Genomic DNA, 22,006 nt, shown 5'->3' on the forward strand with positions numbered 1-22,006 from the left:
GAACCAGTCTCCCAATGGATCTTACCACTCCCTTTGTCCACTACCCCTGGACACCTCTTCACCTTTGTTTTTAAGCTTCCAGACACCATCTTCATTACTTTCCCTATCGCTAACTTGCTACTTATGTTGCTCACACTCTCTTGAGTAAGTCTCTATGCTAAGAGAGAAGAAATGAAAATAATAAGATTTTAGATGTCTTAAGTCTGAGATTTCAGTTGCCCATGAGAGAAAACATCTATGATATGTTCATTTGTCTATAGCTGTGTAAAGGGTATTCATTAGAGACTGATGAATTGGTACAGAATATCCTAGTTTTGTGATTTGCTCTGCTTAGCACACAGGCACCCTGCCCCATGCAGGGATCTCTAATCAGTCCTTCCCAAGCACTACTCTGCATGCTCATCACCTGCAGTTGGTTAGAATGCAGATTTTGTTTCTTTAGGTGCCAGGTAGAGCCTGAGATTCTCCATAGGAGATTAAGAGGACATACTGATACTGTGCCACCACACTTGAGAATCAGGGCTTCCATGCAATTCCACTTCTTGCTTTGAGTTCATTACCAATTCCCTGTGGTCTTCCCACTAAAATCCCAGATTCTGAGTGAAGGGTTCATCATGGGCCTGTTTTGCTATAGTCTTTTTAGTGAGCTTCTTCACCTAGCAGGCACATTCCTTGCTATGTAACATTGAGCTTCTTATAGTTCCCTGGATAGATCTTTTTATTTCATACTGTGTTCGTTTGTCTTGCTCTTCTATCTTCTTCTTCACTCATTCCTGTTGAGCCTTTTGATATTTTACCTACATTATTTTTAGACTGGATTATAGGTCTCCTGTTTTGCGTACAAGGAACCCTTAGCTACTTCCATTCCACATTCTGTAGAGATCACTGATCCTCTGTACTGATTCTCTTTGAGGCAGAACACCCTTGTGTATGCTAGCATATTGGACCCACGCTAGCATAGCATTGACGCTTACCAAATGCTTAATTTGAAATGATTCTTCTCATAGCCCTTTTAAATGACAGTTTTAAACAGTGGTTTTGGCCTTTGTTTCCTCTGTCTGTATGAAAGAACTCCCTGGAAAGGTACTTTCTGTTTTTGCCATGGAATGAGACCAGAGATCAAATCTTAGCCTTGCCTTTTAGTAATTGTGACCCCTGGGCCAGTTGCTTGACCTTTATACCTGATTATAGAAAGAAGGAAATGATCATATGGGCACTGCCTTATAATAATACCATTATGAAATTGAAACGAGATTATTACTAAAGCATTTATCAAAGACGTGGCAAGTGCTTAGTAAGTTAGCTGTGTCATCAGGCAGAATAATAAAAACCAATTCTTAAAGAGCCAGAAGACTTAAGTGATCAATGAGAACTGAGTGTACAATCATTGTTTTAATATTTAGTCCATAATGAGTTCTCAAACTTGGGTGTACTTAGAGATACTGGGGGGTGCTTTTTAATAATATGGATTGCCAGTACCATTCCCCCCCCTCCCCCCTGCAGAAATTCTAATTTCGTGTCTGGGAAGACTGTCCAGGAACCTGCTTTGTCAATAAACATTCTAGTGGCTTCCAGACTGTTGATGCAACATACTTTAAAACTTTGGGTCAGGCACAGTGGCACACACCTATAATCCCAGCAGCTGGAGAGGCTGAGGCAGGAAGATCACAAGTTCAAAGCCAGCCTCAGCAATTTGGCAAGGCCCTAAGCAATTTAGTGAGACCCTGTCTCTAAATAAAAAGTTAAAAGGGCTGGGGATATTGCTCAGTGATTAAGCCCTGCCCTGGTTTCAATCCCTGGTACCAAAAAACAAAAGCAAAAACCAAAAAAATACTTTGTGTTTTGCTCTATTTTGTCCCGAGGATTGAATACAGGGTCTTTTATATGTTAAACATATATACTTCTACTACTTCTACTACTACTACAACTTCTACTACTGGACTACACTCCCTACTGCCTTATTTTTTCATGAAAGCAATTGAATTTAATTTTTCCTCCTAACATGTTGGTTATATAGGATGAGATGAGACATTTGTAAGAGAAAAATCATGTTGAATTGGGATCAATGGAAGTAACAGTGGAAAGAAACAAAAGTATTTTACCAAGAAGTGCAAGGTTTAGTCCAGCCACCATGGCGCACGCCAGTAATCCCAGCAGCTGGGGAGGCTGAGTCAGGAGGATCACAAGTTCAAAGCCAGACTCAGCAACAGTGAGGTACTTAGCAACTCGGTGAAACCCTGTCTAAATAAAATACAAAATAGGGCTGAGGATATGGCTCAGTGGTTGAGTGCCCGTGAGTTCAATCCCCAATACCAAAAAAAAAAAAAAAAAAAGTGCAAGGTTTAGATGCTTAACGATACTTTATTTTCCCTCTTTTAGGATGTCTAAGCGTGGACGAACAATCATCTTCTCCATTCATCAGCCTCGCTACACCATCTTCAAGCTGTTTGACAGCCTCACCTTATTGGCCTCAGGAAAACTTATGTACCATGGTCCTGCACAGGAGGCTTTGGGGTACTTCGAATCAGCAGGTGTGGTCGACCTTTTCATGTACTAGTTCCTTCATATATTAGACGAGGAAGAACAGACATAGGAAGAGCAGAGAGGTCAATAGGAGTGCTGTGTGAGTTCTGGATTTGGGAATATGGCAGCATGAAAGGTGATAATTTGGACCTCTGAGTTTAGAAGGTGTAGATGCAATCATTTCTGACATGTGCACTTCCAGTCTGGAATTCCCTAGGTGAACTCAGCACAATGTACTAGGAAGTTAACTTTTTATTTCTTGGACTTAGATTTAGATTTTTGAAGAAGTCATGATAAGTACTAGTGATAGCCGTTTTGGGTTTCAGGATTTATGATAGGTAAAGACTAATACAAGATGTTTTGAATAGTCCAAAATTGCTTTGGAATATTGTTTTTGTTTGTTTTTGCTGGGAGACAGGGTTTTTGAAACACCATGATTGAATATATAAGAGGATAAATCAGTGAGGGGAAAAGAGAGCAAGAAGATGAAGGAGAAATCTGTTAGATTTTCTTCCCTTTCTCCTCACCTCCATCACCCTCTGAAAATGAGTCTTCCTTATTTCCTAAGACTATGAGGTTAAGTTTTGGGGTGTTTTCTTTTATAGGTTACCGTTGTGAGCCCTATAACAACCCTGCAGATTTCTTTCTGGATGTCATTAATGGAGACTCTTCTGCTGTGGTATTAAACAGAGAGGTAGAAGACTCTGAAGGTATGTGTGTCTCTTAGATTCACAGATTTTTGCCTAATTGATTTGACTGATGTTCAATATGATGGCTCATTGAAACCTGGCTTTGTGGATGCTGTGTCCTGTGGGTGTTTTTATATGCATGTATGGTACTATCTGTTATAAGGGTAGTTTCCACTAAAAGTCAATATTTTCATTGTGTATGGTATTTTTAAAATGGAAACTTGACACTTTCTGCATTGGCACATAGTAAAAAGCAAGAATCAGATTTTTATATAAAGATTTACAACTCTGTATGATAAATCTGTTTAAAAAAATTAGAGTTCACTGGAAAGTCTTATGGAGATTCCTTAAAACACTAGGAATGGAACCACCATATAACCCAGCTATCCTATTCCTTGGTATTTATTGAAAAGAACTATAAGCAGCATAGGATAGCAATATAGCCACCTCAATGTTTATAGCAGCACAATTCACAATAGCAAAATTATGTAATCAACCCAGATATCCATCCATAGATGAATGGATTAAGAAATTTTGATATATATTCACCATGGAGTTTTACTTAACCTTAAAGAAGGATGAAATTATGGCATTTGCTGGTAAATGGATGGAAATAGAGAATATCATGCTAAGTAAAATAAGCCAGACTCAGAAAACGAAGGTTTGAATCTTCTCTCAAATATGTGGAAAGCAGAGCAAAATAAAGGAAAGAAGGAGGGAAGGATTGGATATCATAAAGTTACAGGGAAGATCAGTAGAGAAGAAGGAGGAGATCTGGAGGGAGAGAGGAGGGATGGGAAAGGGGAGGAAATGCAGAATGAACTTTTAAAAATCATGCTATGTGCATGAATAAATATACCACAGGACATTTCACCTTTATGTATAAGTAGAAGAAAATAATTAAAAATAAATAGAGAAGTGAAAGGAAGATCCATAGAGTAGAGGAAGGAGAATGGGGGTGGGGCAGAGGGGAATTGAACCAAAATTCAATTCCATGCATATATGATTTTGTTGGGATAAATCCAACTACTATGTTTAACTATAAAACTCTAATAAAACAAAACAATCATGACAACAATAACAAGAGTCCAAATAGGCAAAGGTCATTGAATTTGTTGTATCATAAGATCATGGCATTGTCCAGTTCAGTTACTTGTGTTTTTCTGATGTGTAAAGCAATGACAAAAACTAATAATTTTCAATTACTCAACCTTTAGAATTAAGAAGCTGTGCAAAAAGGGGTCACAGAAAATTGAGTTAAATCAGTTTTATCTGTCAGTAATATTTCCCTTCTTTGTCCACTTTTATTCCAAAGCAAACAACTCGGAAGAGACTTCCCAGAAAGAAAAGCCAATCATAGAAAAATTAGCTGAGTTCTACACCAATTCCTCCTTCTGCAAAGACACAAAAACTGAGTTAGATCACCTCTCAAGTAATCAAAAGAAGAAGAGGAGCTTAGCCTTTAAGGATATCACCTATGTCACCTCCTTCTGTCATCAGCTCAGATGGATTACCAAGCGTTCGTTCAAAAATTTACTGGGTAATCCCCAGGCCTCTGTAGCTCAGGTAACCTGACAGATTGTTTTCACTGTGCTGTGAAGTTCTCAGGTGGGAGCTATTTGGTTCTGATGTGGTCTGCTTCAGGAATATGTGTATCTTCTACCCACCCCTCCATCGACTTGTCATCCCCACCACTCCATTTGGGATGTAGAGATAGTGAATAGAACAAGTAAAAATTTACTCTCTCAGAATTTTTTGTTGTTTAAACAACTCATAATGGATAGTCTTAGTAGAAATTTTCTTTTTAAATATAAAGTAAAGGCAGTGTGAGCCATACATGTGGTTTGCTAGTAGCTATGCACTGTCATTCAATGATTGATTCCAAAAGTTCAACCCAAGGCCATGTTTTGTATTTTGAGACTCTAATATAGTAGTGGACAAAATGGATAAAAATAAATCTCTGCTCTTGTAGCTTATTTTCCGATGAGGGCAGAATAATGATATCTGAATAGAGAAAATATATAGCATGTCAGATGGGCCTATGAAGAAATTTTTTCTTACTTGCCTCTAAATTGGTTTATAAGTGTCTTGTTCAAGACACATATGTAATAGTTGTGGGCAGGGCATGATCAGAACACACCTATTTGTAATGCATCTGTATTATGCCTGTTTTGGGTCTTGGCTTCTGTAAGGTGCAGACAGCAGGCCCAGAGCCTGCAGGTTGCATGTTCAGCCTACTTGCCTCATCAGTCAACTGGGTTCCACAAAAGGAATTCTAGCCATGTTCACAGACACGCAGTCTCTGGAATAAGGGTAGAAATTTATAGCTCCTAGAGCTTACTGGGACAACCGTTGTTAAGGTTTGTGGCTACTAGAGTGTTAGTGTAGAAGGCAGGCCCTAAAAATTGCAGGCCATATATGCTCTTTTTCTCATGTATTCAACCCTGTCATTTTAGCATGAACCAGCCATGGTTACTACATAGACAAATGAATGTGGCTATGTTCTGATAAAACTTTATTCGTGGACATTGAAGTTTGAGTTTCATATGAATTTTGTATTGCAAGAAATATTCCTCCTCCTCCTCCTCCTCCTCCTCCTCCTTCTTCTTCTTCTTCTTTTCTCTCTCTCTCTCTCTCTCTCTCTCTCTCTCTCCCCCCCCCCCTTCTCTTCTGCAACTGGCTGCTAATAAAATCTCGGACAGGTAAAAAAAAAAAAAAGAAATATTCCTTATCTTACCCCTACCCTCAACTATTACAAATTGACCCAAACAATTCTTGCTCATAAACTTAACAAAAATAGGAGGGTTGGCCCTATTTGGTCTGTGGACTATAGTTTACTGATCCTTGATGTAGCATCCTTAATCTTGTGTATTTTTTTATTTCTCTAAGTTTTTAATGTTAAAATGTTTGATGACTTTTGGCTCATAAATCTTGTATCTATTGACATATTGCTGTACTTTGGTTTGAACTACCTATTTATTTATATGATTCAGACTTAGCCTTTAACAAGAGGTTATATTTGGAAGACCTTGAAATCAGTGGGTTGTCCATATAGAAAGATTTAACATTCATTTATGTGCCAAGTGTTTTCTGATCTTTGGAAGACTTTTTCATTGATCTCGTGAAGAATCATCATTTCTATAGCATATTAAACATTTGACTATAGGTTCATTTTTTTTTTTTTAGTGATAGTTACAAATATCCCTTAGAACACACCCTGAGAAATATTGGTTAAACATGTTTTAGCAGATACAGAATAATATCATTGGAGAATTTCTTTTTTTATCCTTCTGTTCAAAACAGAGGTCAGATGTGGAAAGTTTGGAATAGGATCATTTGCACCATTGTGCAATGTTTAGTTTGCCTGGTGTTTTTAATTTTTTCATCCAAGGAAGAATAATAGACACACCTTGCAAAATCATGATATGAACATGGGATAGTTTCATATTTTGTCAGTGTGTTAGAAAATTGGCCTGAGTTTTTGAACTTTGATGCCTTTAGAAAACATCCTAATGATAATACTGACAATGTTAGTGTATGTCAAGTTTGAATGCAAAAGAATATGGAGTGTCTAGTTTGAAAGACTTAATTAAGTCTTTTTATACTGTGTGAAAGTATAGAATCTCACATACAAGTGCATGCTGCATGTTAATAGGGTTATCTGTGTTTATTTTGCAAAATTGATCTATTCTAATGAAATAGGGTATATTCTGAGGAGACTGAAAATATGACAGGGTAATGGGATGTTTTCCCCCTAAATTTCTGTCTTATTAATGAGGAGACTTTTAAGGATATCTTTAAATAATATTCTTTCCAGACTAGTTTTACAAACTGGCCTTTTCAGATTATGAATCTTTTTAAATTTTATTTTATTTTTTAATTTTTATGTGGTGCTGAGGATTGAACCCAGTGCATCATACACTTGAGACAAGCGCTCTGCCACTGAGCCACAATCCCAGCCCTGACTGTCTTTCTTCTTTTGTTTGCTTCATGCCAAAAAAAATGTCCTTCACGAAGTACTTCATGTCTGAGATTTTTGAATAACTTTGAATTTTCTTAGACACATGGTAGGGTATTTTGTTTTCTTTAGATTACCATTTCTTATATTTTTATTATTATCCTATGAATGATAATAATAAAATAGAATTCTTTACACAAATTATATAATAATGGAAAATTAATTCTTTGCTCGTTGAAGCATCCTTAAAAGAATTTTTATCCTAAATCCCAAAGTGCTTTGTCCAGTGTCCTTAGAACTCTCCACGTAGACTGAGTAGGTGAAGATGGGTGAGGATGATCCCGTCTTGGCAGCTCAGGTGTGATGTGTTGACTGAATGCTTCAGTGACTGAGGTTGAAGGAGAAGCAGTAACAGAGGAGATGGTAATGGAAATACTTGGGTGCTCCCAGAGAGAGCTGGCTGAGTGCTTTGGTGACAGTGACAATGCACTTTCCCATGCAGACTCTGACTCCCCAGGCCTTGGAGAGGTGGAGTCCAGCTCAAACCTACTTCCTTTATTGTGCAAAATCCCATTGTTTGTATTTGTGTGTGTGCTTTAAAATTTTTGTTTATTTTTAATGTTAAGAGTAAAGACATCCTGTTTCCATTTATGAAACTGCATGTTCACTGAAACAAAGGTTGAAAGTTCAGGCCCAAACTCCAGGCCACTTAGACTTGGTTTTATTTCCCAAATGACCTAATTAGGTCTTTGCATCACTTTGCTTCCTGTGTGGCATTTGTCAGTTCAGCACCTGAACTGGACCTGGAACTGGCAGTCATCTGCTTTGTTGTTCTGTCAGTTCTCAAAACAACAAATACCTTGATTTGCTAGTTGTTTAGAAAGCAGTCTAATAACATATACTGCTTTATATTCTCCCAGGGACTGTGGTCAAAGCATTAAAAATGTTTATCTCAATGGAGAGATCTGATTATATTGCCATGTATTGTGTGAAAATAAATGATATGTTAAAATTGTTACCTCTAATCGGAACTCTTTTTTGTTTGTTTGTTTTCATTCTTCTTTTTGAAAAGGTTGCTGTCACAATCGTATTGGCACTGGTTATAGGTGCAATTTACTTTGGGCTAAGCAATGATTATAGTGGAATTCAGAATAGGTAAGTAAATCTGGATCTTGATTTAAAATAAAAATGCTATTACTTTGTTCAATTCGTGAACATCCATTAAGAATTTGAATTTAAAACAAGTACAGCCTAAATGGCACTATTGTCTTTTGGGGTTGGGTGAATGAATGAATTGAAAACTGAATGGAAGAGTTACTTTTGTTTTTCACATGCACAAACACATATTTATGTCTCTCTTGATACAGAACATAAAATTTGCCTTTTTAACCATCATAGTATATAGTTAAATAGCTTTAAGTATATTGACATGATTGTTCAAAAGTCACCACCATTCTACTCCAGGACTCTTTTTTTAAAATATTCCCAAATGGAATTGACATACCCATTAAGCAACAGCTCCTCATAGCTACTTCTCCCAACTTGTGGCAAACACCATTCTTTGTGTTTCTGAATTTGACTACTCTAGGAACCAACCTCATGAACATGGAGTCCTAAGTACTTGTCCTTTGGTGACTGACTTATTTCCCTTAACATAATGTCTTCGTGATTCATCCGTGTTGTAGCATTTCTATTTTAAGGTGAATAGTCCATTACCCCCACACATACCACATACCATTTCATTTATTCATTCATCCATTGATGAATATATGGGTTGCTTCCTTCTTTTGGTTGTTGTGAATAATGCAGTTATGAGTGTACAAATATCTGTCTGAATCCCTGTTTTCAGTTGTTGGGTATGTTGCCAGAAGCAGAATGGCTGTGTTATATGGTAATTGTGTTAATTTTTTGAGGACCTGCCATTCTGTCTGCAACTATACCATTTTCCATTATCAGCAGTATACAGGGTTTCAGTTTCTCCACATCTTCCCCAACACTTAATATTTATTCTTTTTTAAAATATACAATAAAGATCACTGGATCTTTTGAGCAATGCCTATTCAAATTCTTTGCCCATTTTAAATTTGTTTTATTGTTGTTGAATTGTAGGAGCTCTTTATATTTCTGAGATTAATTTCTTCTCAGATGTATAATTTCCAAACATTTTCTCTAATTCTGTGGGTTTTTATTTAACTGTATTTATGATGTCCTTTGATGTACAAGTGTATTCAACTTTGGTATAATTCAGTTTATCTATTTTTCTGCTGCAAGTTAGCCAATTTTCACTGTTTTGGATTTGTTTGACTTGAGGGAAAGATAAGCTAGTGGGACTCAGCTTTTCCTAACTGAATAATGGTTATGTTAGTGTTATGACTCAGACCTAGTTTCAGTTATAATATACCTGTAAGAATCTTGATCCATGATGAGATTCATTTATTTGTTAATTTTTCATTTATTTTTGAGATGAGATCTCTATGTTGTCCAGGCTGGCCATGAATTCCTGGGCTCAAGTGATCCTCCTGCCTCAGTCTTCCAAGTAGCTGAGACTGTAGGCTTATACCACGGCACCTGGCTTTACATTGAGACCTTGTAGTGCCTGTATCATGTTCTGAATATAGGTGTTGTGCTGCATCACAGACCTCAGAGTTCTTGTCACTTTGCTAGGCACTGGGCTCTCCTTGACACCCACAAGCTCATGTGACCTTCCAGAGATCAAAGATGGCATATGGTATTATCCTGTTGAGGATGGTTGAAGATGCTTATGTTGAACATATGTTGATGTCTGGAAAAGACTGATTAGTTTTGAAAGAAAGAATAAGGATAAAAGTAGATTTCACTCAAATAATCAAGTAGTGTTAGTCTACAATGAGATGATTTTTGCAGCTGTTTTCAGAATTAGGTCATTGCTTATCTTTTTATATTCCCTGAGGGTTGGGATCTCTGGATTGTTTCCATACTTGCTAGAAATGGATGGTTCCTGCAGGTTGTGTTATCCTAGAACAGCATATCTCTGTTCTAGAATCTAGGAGCTCTGGGCTTTTTTTGTTGTGTAGCATGTTTTTTGGAAAAAGTGTTTGGAAAAATTGTTTACAAACCTGTACTTAATTGGAATTATAAAGATGAACTGGAAAGCTAGACATTAATGGTCTTGGTAAAAAGATCCAAAGAAATAAAGAAGAACTTTAGCTTTTTCTCCAGGTGTCTTCTGGAGAAATTATATTAATTCGTATTTTTTTGACTCAAAATTGCTACCATTTTTTATAAGAATTTGGACTAATTGAAAGTGGCCTATGTGTGTAGTTTATCTAATCCCTCCTGGGATGACTGATCAGTGATTAATTCTTTTGATTAGGTGCAGTTGGGTGGGTCGGGAGTCTCAATGTCATCTCTGGAACCAGGTTGTTAGAGCTTTCTTCAGGGATAAATATCAGTGTTTCATCAGTTGAAATTGCTAGGGAGGCCAAGAGTTTAGTTCTCTTTTTTTGTGGTCAAGTACTATCATTACACTTTCTATAACCTGTGTAACTGAGACACTGGGTTTGAATCCTGTGTAGTGTGTGAGCTCCTTTGACTTAATAGCCTTATAGAGTTGTGGTGATAACTAGATGAATTAGGAAAAAGGTATTTAAAAAATGTATTAGATTCACTAATCTCACTTCTGGGTATTTATGCAAAGTATTTGAAATCAGTTTGCTGAAGAAATATCTGCACTCCTGTGTTCATTGTAGGGCTATTCACAATAACCAAAGTAAGGAATCAGAGTCCATTAGCAGATGAATGGATAAGAAAAATGTGGGTACACAGTGGAATACTGTTCAACCGTAAAAAAGAAATGTTGTCATTTGTGATGGTGTTGATGGAATTGGAGAACTTTGTGCTAAGTAAAATAATTCAGATAAAAAGAGACAAAAGCCACATGTGCTCACTCATATGTAGAGTTTAAAACAACCAGAAGCAGAGAGTAGAATGGTAGTTGCCACAGATTAGAGGAGTGAGAAGATGATGGTCATAGGGTGCAAAGTCTCGGACAGGAAGAATACCTTTTTTTTTCCCTTTGAGATAACATTTCACAGTGTGGTAAGTATAGTAAGTAGTAATGTATATTTTGAAATTCCTGAAAATAAAATTTTAAATGTTTTCACTATAAAAAAATTATATATATGAGACAGATGTGGCTTACCACCATGAAAAGAATTAGAATACATTAAATTGTTTAATAATAAAAATGTACTCAGTATTAAAGAAGTCATCTTTTGATTTAGAAGGAATTTCCCTGTCTGATTTTTGCAGAACCATGAACATTACTTTATTATTAGATGTAAGATGATAAATTGAACTGAATCATTGCTATGTCCCATGTTTCTGAAATTAGGTTTTTACTTTATATTAAGTTTATTCCTGATGGTAAGTTATTAGCTACTTCTCTACTAGGCCTGGATGTTTTCCATTCATTTTAATTTTGTACAAACATTTACATTTAAAACGGCCTGTATGCTCAGTGCTTCATTCTATAGGTCTTAAAAAGAATTGTCTAGGGATTCTTATTTTTCCTTTAAGTTAGTTGGAGCTGTTCACTGGTGTGTTCTTTTGTTTTTCTGTCACTTAAATGTTGCAGCACATCATCTCTTTTTCTGTTTCAACTAACATCCTCCATGTCAATTAAATTGTTCTGTTACAAAGGGAAGCCTGTGCCTTTTTTTTTTGAAAGATGTTGGTGTGCTCTCATAAAACCCATGTTTTCACTGAAATGTAAGTTAGCTGAGTGCCACAGTCCGGCTGCAGCAAAATAACCGGGGGGTGACGAGCAACTTGTGTAGATTGATAAACAGGAGTGGGAGCCGTTTATTGTAGGACAGGAGGTGTATATATACATTACACACAGCTTATCTTAATTTACATAAACTAGATACAGCAGTCAACCAATAAGGAATCTCCTACACTTAATGGCTCGATGGCATTACTTCACAAACCACTCCCTCTGGCAAAATGCCAGGCGCCATCTTGACTTGTTTACAGACCCTAACAGCTGAGCATTTGCTTTTTAAACCTCAGTTATTTTACTGGGAAATAAGCATTAAGTCTCATTTATAAGGTGAGTGTCTGAGTACAGGTTCCCTCCACTGTCTCTCATTTTCCTTCTACATGTCTTAACTTCTTCTTTATTCAATTTCAGAACCAAAGTGGTTGATTGAATCTTTTAACCTGTTTAGTTTTTTTATTCAGATTACTGTTTCTCTGTTTATACAATATGAATACAACAATTGGCATTTTAGTTGGTTAAATTGAAGGTGATAATATTTTTATGACATATATTAGCTTGGGCTGCCATTTCAAAATACCACAGACTCGGTGGCTTAAATAACACACATTTATTTTCTCTCCATTCTAGAGTCTGGAATTCTAAAGTCTGGGGTCTGTTGCAGCAGGTCAGGCTGTTGTGAGGGTGCTTTCTTGGCTTGCAGATGGCCACCTTCACTCTGCACCCTCTCTCGGGGCAGAGAAAAAACTGTCTGGTGCTTCTTCCTCTTATGAGAGCATGAATTCCATCATGGGGCTCCACTCATGACCTCATCTAAGCCCTGTTACTTCCTGAAGGTCCCATCTCTAAGCATCAGCACGCTGGAGGTTCCGGCTTCAACCTAGGAATTTAAGGGGAACCCAGTTCAGTAGACAGCAGCTTAAGAATGTGAATTTCAGAATATGCTCGAATACGGAGACAGAGAGACCTCAAGGGGCCTCATGGGGTCATGCTTCCTTCTTTGTTTTAACCAGAACGATTCTTGTTTCTTTTTTCCTTCTTAAAATCTGTTTAATGTTGTATCATTTGTGGGAGGACTTCTGTGGATAGAAAACCAACCAAGAGTGCTTTTGTTCCATTCTGTCCTGGCAGAGCAGGGGTGCTCTTCTTCCTGACGACCAACCAGTGTTTCAGCAGCGTGTCGGCCGTGGAGCTCTTTGTGGTGGAGAAGAAGCTCTTTATGTGAGTTGGTCTCTATTCAGGGAAGGGGCCTTGGTGGCTGTTGGTCAAATTGATCATATCTGGAATTGAGCCAAAGATGCGATCCTCAGGATTATGAGTGGTTTTCTTCTCTTTTACTTATTTCTTTAAATTGACAAAATATAAATTATATACATTTATAGTGTATAACATGAACTTTTGAAATATGATTGGGGATTACTAATATTAACTGAGAAAAAGCAGTCAGAGGTGAAACAAAAAATCAAGTGTGCGGGGCCTGCTAGCAAGGGAAAAGGTAATTTTAGGCTTAGGTTATGGTCAGCAAATCCCAGTGGTCCAGAGAAAGCAAGCAACAAAGGAAACTGAAAACTAATTTTTATTTTTTAACAAAATAGTAGGTTATAGTAACCCTTGCAAGAAAAGTTTGAGAGGCTTTGGTAGAGATTAAGAGGTAGGTTAAGCAGCAAATTAGAGGTAGGAGGTAAAGCTGACAAAGAATGTGACCAAGGGTAGTCCCCCAGTGAATGGAGGAGTGGAGAGAGCCAAAGGGCAGCCTTGCAGTAAAGAGCAGACTGGGTTTGTCTCTGTTTTCCAAAGATGGAAGAGATTTGCTCATATTGATATGCCAAGGAGAGGAATCGTCAGAGAGGGAAGGGATAAAGACCCCAGTGGAAGAGTTTGGAATTATGGGGAAACATGTCAACAGGAAGAAAGATGAGGACTTAGTAGATGACCGGACTACAAGTGGAGATGGGATCATTGAAAGAAGCTTTTTTTTTTTTTTTTTTCTTAACATGAGAGTAGCAGAAGTAGAGTTTAGGGATCTGCTGTAGCATTGGGGCCTTGGAGACTATCAATGTCACGTTCTTCACACTCAGAAATGGGGAGAAGAAAAGCCCCTGTTACACTGAGATTAGCCCCTCAAGTGCTGCTGTTCAGGCAGAGCCAGCCTCAGAGAGTCTCTGAGGAGAGTGAGGAGAAGCACACTGTGTCCCTGGAGGGGTGATGTGGGCCAGAGTGGGCAGCTGGAGGGGTGATGTCATGAGAGGGTCCCAGCAAGAGCCTTGGGGGGCTGATTCTCCAGGGAGGCTGCACCTGAGGAGGAGAAGGGCGTGGGGAGTCAGCCTGGAGCCTGTGGGCAGCTGCAGTGCAGATCTGATGGCAGCAGGAGTCTGCACAGCAGCATCTCATCTGGGCTGTGCCTTCTCAGACTAATCTGGGATGTGTGGTGTTTTTTTCTGTTCTGTAGACACGAATACATCAGTGGATACTACAGAGTGTCATCTTACTTCTTTGGAAAATTGCTTTCTGATTTATTACCCATGAGGCTTTTGCCAAGTGTCATATTTACTTGTATACTGTACTTCATGATAGGTAAGTAACAAGACAAAAAGGGTGTGTTTTCAGTCTTGGATGTAGATGAAACCAATTTATCTTCATATATTTTATTACTATCTGTATCTTTTTGTAGAAATATATAGAGTGATCTAGATACAGATAAAAAATATTAAAATATACATATATATTCTCCCCCACCCATTCTCTAATCAGAGGAGAATGGTGACTTTGGGGGTTTAATGATTTAATAAAAATACTTGTTAGATAGATACAGACATTCATTTTACATTATGCTCACACTTTGCACCAGATTCATTGCATCAGAACTCCCATATATTTCACTAATAGGCACATATACACACACCAGAAATATGTATTTTAGACAAAGTGCTATACAATAAAACCATCATTTAAGTGTAACCCTTCCGTTTTACACATAGCAGATGTGTTGTAAAGAGTTGGTCATGGAGTTTAGACCCCCAGGTTCCTAGTAGGTGTTCTTATGGCTGTTCCAAAATCTTCAGACTGCATGACCCAGAGCATTACCTCATAATAGTTTATAAAATAGTTTCAGAATCCAAAATTAGTCCTGTTCTTAATCACAGAGCCATGTGGTGATTTGTTGAGGGGGAGTCAGGTTATAGAGACACCTCCCCTCCCCTAGATATAAAAACCACTTTGAGGTCATGAATCCTGATCCTGGCTTCTTCAGTAATGCAGTTGTAGCCGACAGTGAGTAATGTGGGTATGAGAGTGTGCTCTTGATGAGTTTCCTGTGACAGGAGAAGGCAGGAGAATTTGGCCAGTTGTGCTGCCTATACTTGTTTAATTCAGCAACTCAGAAATTGCTCATAATTATGCATAAGGGAGCACAGGTATTAGTTATATGGGATAGTGTTATGTAGTAAATGTAAAAAAACAATCTGTATGATAACTTTATGCACTTTACATGGAGGGAAAAGAATAAAATTGAATCATATATAACTTTTTTTGCTCTGATGTTAGAGTCTGTTTGCACAATGAACCACCCCAGCTACACGGTAGCGTAGGCAGCCTCAATGACCCCTTATTTTCTTTCAGGATTGAAACCACAGGCAGACGCTTTCTTCATCATGATGTTAACCCTTATGATGGTGGCTTATTCGGCCAGTTCTATGGGTCTTGCCATCGCAGCCGGTCAGAGCGTGGCATCTGTGGCTACGCTTCTCATGACCATATGCTTTGTGTTTATGATGGTGAGTGTGAACAGAGCCTCTCAGGAGAGGGAATTGTCCCCCTTGCTCCTTCCTGCCCCTTCACCTGTCCTGTAAAACCTGCTTTGAGGATTCTGTATGTGGGACTCAGAAACTTTCATGAAGCCATATGTTGAAATATAGTTTGTATTACTGGCTTTCCTTCTGGCCCTTTTCTGCCTTTTTTTTTTTTTTTTTTTTTTTTTTTGCTACTGTCCTAAAGTAACTTAGTTAACATCTCCATTCTAATGTGCTTTTTTTTTAAAGTTATTTTTTAGTTGTGGATGGACACAATACCTTTATTTTATTTGTTTATTTTTATGTGGTGTCAGGGATCCAACTCAGTGCCTCACACATGCTATGCAAGCGCTCTACCACTGAGCCACAACTCTGGCCCTCTGATGTGCTTTTAAAAGACAATTCTGTTGCTATTTTAGAAACCTTGATAAACAAGAACTTTAAAAGAAAACCAGAACAATGATTGGCTGGTTCCCTCATAAAAGATGACAGGTTATCTGCCAGCCTTTAATGCTGGTGTTAGAGAACTGCCAGCTGTTTACCCACAGCAGAGTTTGGTTGCATTCACTGCCTTTTGATCCAGATCAAAGCAAAGCTCTGTGAGGCGTAGAGCAAATCCAGATCAAAGCAAGCTCTGTGTGGCTGGGGGAGTCTTACTGGGGCCCCTCTTGTATTTTGAAGCCCTTTCTGGGATTCTGAGAATCTCTTATATCAATTTATTTCTGTTTTTTTTTCTTGATGGCTAATATTCCTAATCTTACATGTCCCTAAGTTTTACACTCACATAGACTCAATGGATTAATGGAACCAGTCATCTTTTTTTTCCTTTTCAGACATCAAGGACTGCTTAGCTTATTAATAAAAATGTTAATATTACTTTCTGTTAGAGTTGGAGTACGTATCTTTAAATATGACGCAATTAGCTCAGACTCTTCCTAGAATTTAGTTCTTCCTTTCTGAATTTGGAAACTACCAATGTGGGTTATGGTATCTACAATGTACCAGTGTAGCACATGGTACGTCCAAGAGTAAATATCCAAAGGCACATGACAACATTGTCATTGTTCTGCACATCTCAGTGTATCTAGTATCAGTTAGGACAAGTGTTACATGGACCTTGTAGCTGTCCCTGGTGTGTCTCAAGCAGTCCTTCCTGGCGTCTCCATTGCTTTCTGGTCACTTTAAGTGGAGGTATTGACCATGTTTTCCGATGTACTTCACTATATTATACTTTTTATCAGTTTTAGGTATTGGGTTATCTTAAGCCTGGATTCAGAATCCCCAATTATTCCTAAACTCATGGACATACACTGCAAATCCTCGTAAATAATGAATCTTATTGTGTGGGTATAGAGGGGGGCATCTGATGCTCAGGATTGTTCTGGATTATGTTCTTAGATTTCAAGATTTATTAGGGTGAACACATAGTGGTGGCTTCATTAAAATAATAAGCACACTTCTTTCTTCGTGTCCATGAGTTCTGCATTTAAAGATTCAGCCAACTGCAGGTAGAAAATACATATATTAAAAAATTGCATCTATACTAAATATGTACAGACTTTTTTCTTGTGATTTTCCCTAAAGAATACAGTAGTTATTTACATGGCATTATGTTGTATTAGGTATTATAAATAATCTGGAGTTGACTTTAAATAAGTACAGGGTGTGTATAAAGTATAAAGGAGGTGCATGAGTTATATGCAATTAAGGGACATGAGCATCTCCAGATTTTGGTATCTGTATGTGGATGCCAAGAGGTTACTGTACTTTTTAATCTTCCCTTACAGTTACAGAGAAAGATTAGAATCTAGTCTTGACAAGGATTTTCCAAATAAGTGGAATATATAATATAAACTATAGGTTTATTGTATTTCCATTAAACGTGAACTGCCACAGTTATGCAGAGGTATACACATGCAAAGGAGGACGATGAGTAAGTGCTTAAAGTAGTGGAAAGAATTTCAAGAAAGAATTAGTCCTAGAAGAATGTTTAGAAGGTTGTAGAGTTCTTGAAGAGGATTCTGTTTAGAATTTTTCATGAAACTTTTGGACCTGTTCTGACCCTTCAGTTTTGCTTTTTGTAGCTTTTTTCAGGTCTTTTGGTAAATCTCAAAACCATTGCACCTTGGCTTTCATGGCTCCAGTACTTCAGCATTCCTAGATATGGCTATACGGTACGTTGTCCTTATCTTCGTGAGTGGGTTTCCACCTGGGAACAATCAGAATCAAGCCTGACCCTCTCATTTCCCTACAGTTTCCATCTAGGAACTGTCTTTCAGGAAAAATACATCAGTGTTTCCTTTTAGCCTTGTTTAGCAAAAGGTGAGGGAGTCAACTGGGTATTTTCCCAAGTCACACCATTGTCTGAGGAAGATGGAAGGTTGGGGAGAAATCTCAAAGGGGAAAGATTGGGGAAAAGATTGACTAGTTGGTGAAAAAAATATTGTGTTTCAGTTTGATAAGGAAATAAATGAGAAGATGAGAGACTAGAATTCACAGTTTATGTTAGAAGGAAAACAAGGATTATTTAATACTCAGAGCCATATTGGTTTTAGGGAGCTAATTAGCTCCAAAATAACCTGTGTCTTAACACACCACGACCAGGTTTCTAACTTTAGTTGTTTCACTTTGGTAAGTACTGTGTGAGAGACTTGGTATGTTTTTAGAAATAACAGTAGAATTAAATTTAAGAACATTGTTTTGGTCAGCTTTTTCATTACTGTGACCAAAACACCCATCAAGAGCAGATTAGAGGAGGGAAAGTTTATTTGGGCTCATGGTTTCAGAGGTTTATAGATGGCTGATTCCATTCCTCTGGTCATGAGGTAAAGCAGCAATCATGGAAGAAAGGCCCAGCAGAGAAAAACTGCTCAGCTTCTTGGCAAAGTCAGGAAGCAGAGAGAGAGAGAGAGAGAGAGACAGAGAGACAGAGAAAAGGGAAGGAGAGAGAGGAAGGTGCTGTAGGGGAGGATCGACCCTTCCAGAGCATACCTCCAACAACCCAACTCCACCAACCATGCTCCACCTGCTCATGGTTACTACCTCCTTAGCCCATTGAAACTAGGATGGACCGATTAGGTTCAAGTCTCCTAATTTAATCATTTACTTCTGAATATTCCCACTACCAACACAGGAGGTTTTGGGGGATACCTTGTATTCAAATCATAATAGACATAGTTGTGATAATTCCTTGGAAACCTTTTGAAATTTACAAGTATTACCTTGCCCCACTCCCCTTTCTATTGTAGGCTTTGCAGTATAATGAATTTTTGGGACAAAACTTCTGTCCAGAATTAAATAAAACGGAAATCAGTACCCATCCTACTGAGAATTTAATGTAAGTATGCATGCAGTGTCAGAGCATGAGATTGATTGTACTATGGAGTGGTGTAGAAAGGCCCCAGGGCTTAGAACTGATAGGAGTCATTTCAGTGTCAACAAACATTTCTGAGCTTAATTTTTTTACTCATAAAGTAATCATTGTGCCCTAATATATGTGAACGTGCTATATAACTCCTATATTCTTCTAACAGTCAAAGTTGTATTTAACATGGAATACTATTTCCTGTGTGTTGCTTGCTTGTTTAGGCCATTTTAAAAGATACTTTTTAAATAGTTTTGATTTTGATTTTGTTGTAATTTTTTTCAGAACCATTTGAAATGGGCTGCTTTGATAGTTTAGCAAGGGCTTATAGCTTTGAACTATATGTGATACCTGTGAACCCAGCCACTAGTAAGATCTAACAGGGGAGAAATAGTATGAAGAAGGAAGTTTGTTTTTGCATAGTGTCATTAAAACAGAAATCAGGTTTTAATAAAATTATAGGACCTAGTTTTAAAATTTGAATAATATTTTCTATGGCTGTTGTTAATGGTTTGATTTTGATGCATGAATTAATGAGAGAAAAGAAAATACTGATATCCTCAATCTCTTCTAAATGTTCAAATAATTGTTAGTAATGGGTCACATTTCTATTTTGAGTACTAATAAGGAAAATCTGTGAAGAAGGGTTTTCTTTACCCTGCCCACTCTTTTTTTGTTTGATCTGGGTGTGACATCTTTGTAACAGAAACTCATTGCCAGGATACTGGTCAGGATGGAGTGCTTGGGAAGAATGTGACCTGATAAGGAGGAGCCATTGATGGCTTCATGCTCATATAAGGCTCATCTTCACAAAAGGAGGAAGGAAACTCCTCTTATAGCAAGAGAGGCCACTGATGTTTCTGGAATGATAAATTCTTAGAGGTGCACAAGAATGGCAGCTGGCAATAACTGTGGCTGCACCAGGTGTTTTTAGTACCAGCTGATTTTCAAACCTGTGGCAGGAATGTTCCATCCTGCTGTGCTCCAGTTGCTACCTAAGGGTTGAGGACTGATTCCTGGGCCTCCTGGTCACGTCCTATAGCTGGGTTTCTACACTCCTCCCTAGTGTCTTGGTGCAGCAGTTGACCAAATATTGCTCAGATTGGAAGCCTTTACTCCCTTTGTTCTTAGATTTAGCATTCTTGCCTGTATTCTTTTGCTGGCTGTCTTGTTGGTGATCACCTTAGCAAGGGCTGTAAGTGTCATTAGTTTAAGCTAAGGGTTGCCCATCAGAAGTAAGTGGAAGATTAACTTGGTAAAGTTTCCTTCAAAGAGAGCAGCATCCTAGATTTGTTAATGAATAAATCGGAGGAGGCTAGAGACTTGGTGCATAGCATGACTCTGTAAATTTGGCCAAGGTTGTTAAGCTTCCTTCCCTTCCTATTTTAAATGTGTATCATATATATACTCTTGGGATTGTAATAGCTATTAACTGAACTGTTAGGTACAACTTACTTAGCATAGTATCTAGCAAAATTGTAAGCATTCAGTGACTGTTAGCAATTATTCATGAAGGGATTATTATTAACAATTTTGTTGCCTCTACGCCTCAATAAGGAGCAGAGAATATGCTGAATAAAATTTGACAGATTTTAGGAATGACTTTATATTGTTTTCTGTTGAATTTCAGGTGTACTGGTGAAGAATACTTGACAAATCAGGGCATTGATCTCTCGCCTTGGGGCTTGTGGCAGAACCATGTGGCTTTGGCTTGTATGACGATTATCTTCCTCATGATTGCCTACCTAAAATTGTTACTTCTTAAAAAATATTCTTAAATTCCCATTTACTTTACTGTGAATTACTCTCGCATTAAAAAGAAACACCTTAAGTATACAATGAAGTTTTTGTTGTTGTTGTCTTCTGTTAATTTGCCATCATGCTGTCATTTAACAATAATTATTTTGTAACAGAAACATTCATAGGAATCGTGAAAAATTGAATTATACATTTAAAAACTGACAAAATACACATTAGTTTATCTCATCAGAGGGTAACCTTGAGAAAGAAATGCAGTCTAAATTATTGATCTGAGAATGAAGAATTGAATTCTAGAAACTATTGACCAGTTATTAATATTTCTGGTGTTGATTCTCTCATGGTTAAAGTTAATAGGTAGTTGAATACCCCTCCAGTGTTTGTTTGTTTGCCTTTGTGGTGTGAGAGATAATACTAGCACAATGGAGGCCAGCACTCTACCACTGAGCTATATCCCAGCCTGCCCTCTGATAATAATGTACGAATCTATGATCTTCCAATGTCTAATAAATAACAAGTATAGTAATACTGTATTAAAAGTATGGAATCTAAAATATGTTGGAAAACCTTGCCAACCATGATGATAAAAAAAAGTCTTTAATAAGCTTATTAAATGTTGGTGGAACTTACTCATACTTCTCTAGGGGAATTGTAACAATCTCAATTTTGTGTTCTAGTCTACACAGGTACATACTTAAGTTTCCCACCTTTTAATAAACTTCATTTTAAAATAATTTTAGAATTATAGAAAAGTTGCAAAGATAGTGTGGGAAGTTCCCACATGTCCTTTGCCAAGATTCCCTTAATGTTAACATTTTATATACTAAACCATACGAGTCAAAGCTAAGAAATTAGTGTTGGTATTTTATTGTTGATCAAACTGTACATTCTATTCAGATTTCACCAGTTTTTGACTAATATTCTTTTATTGTTCTGTGACCCAATTCAGGATGTCACATTGCATCTAGCTCCCCTTTCTAAAAGCGAATACTTGTGGAAATTAAGGGAACTGGGAGATTACCAGAATATAGACCTCCCTCTGCCCCAGTAACTGTGGTCATATTGAAATGCCATAATTTTTATTTTGGCAAGAAATGCATAACACAAAATGTATCACTTTTCATTTTTAAATTAAGGGACAGTTTTTTAAGTGTGAGTTTTTACTTT

The 22,006-nt window shown here is 37.5% G+C and overlaps 1 protein-coding gene across 3 annotated transcripts in view; it reads left to right on the plus strand.

The window, feature by feature from the left end:
• LOC101954857 (broad substrate specificity ATP-binding cassette transporter ABCG2) overlaps positions 1–20,924 on the plus strand; it is a 130,106-nt gene extending 109,182 nt beyond the window's left edge. For all 3 annotated transcript variants that reach the window (XM_040293097.2, XM_078021933.1, XM_005337521.5), the window contains 10 exons: positions 2,380–2,531; positions 3,129–3,233; positions 4,528–4,778; positions 8,243–8,325; positions 13,061–13,150; positions 14,379–14,503; positions 15,548–15,702; positions 17,802–17,891; positions 18,966–19,054; positions 20,712–20,924. In XM_040293097.2, coding sequence (XP_040149031.2) covers positions 2,380–2,531; positions 3,129–3,233; positions 4,528–4,778; positions 8,243–8,325; positions 13,061–13,150; positions 14,379–14,503; positions 15,548–15,702; positions 17,802–17,891; positions 18,966–19,054; positions 20,712–20,859 — 1,288 coding nt within the window. In that variant the 3' untranslated portion in view covers positions 20,860–20,924. The remainder of the gene's footprint in view (positions 1–2,379; positions 2,532–3,128; positions 3,234–4,527; positions 4,779–8,242; positions 8,326–13,060; positions 13,151–14,378; positions 14,504–15,547; positions 15,703–17,801; positions 17,892–18,965; positions 19,055–20,711) is intronic.
• Positions 20,925–22,006: the final 1,082 nt, after the last annotated feature.

Source organism: Ictidomys tridecemlineatus, chromosome 9 (assembly GCF_052094955.1).
Source record: "Ictidomys tridecemlineatus isolate mIctTri1 chromosome 9, mIctTri1.hap1, whole genome shotgun sequence".
NCBI lineage: Eukaryota > Metazoa > Chordata > Mammalia > Rodentia > Sciuridae > Ictidomys > Ictidomys tridecemlineatus.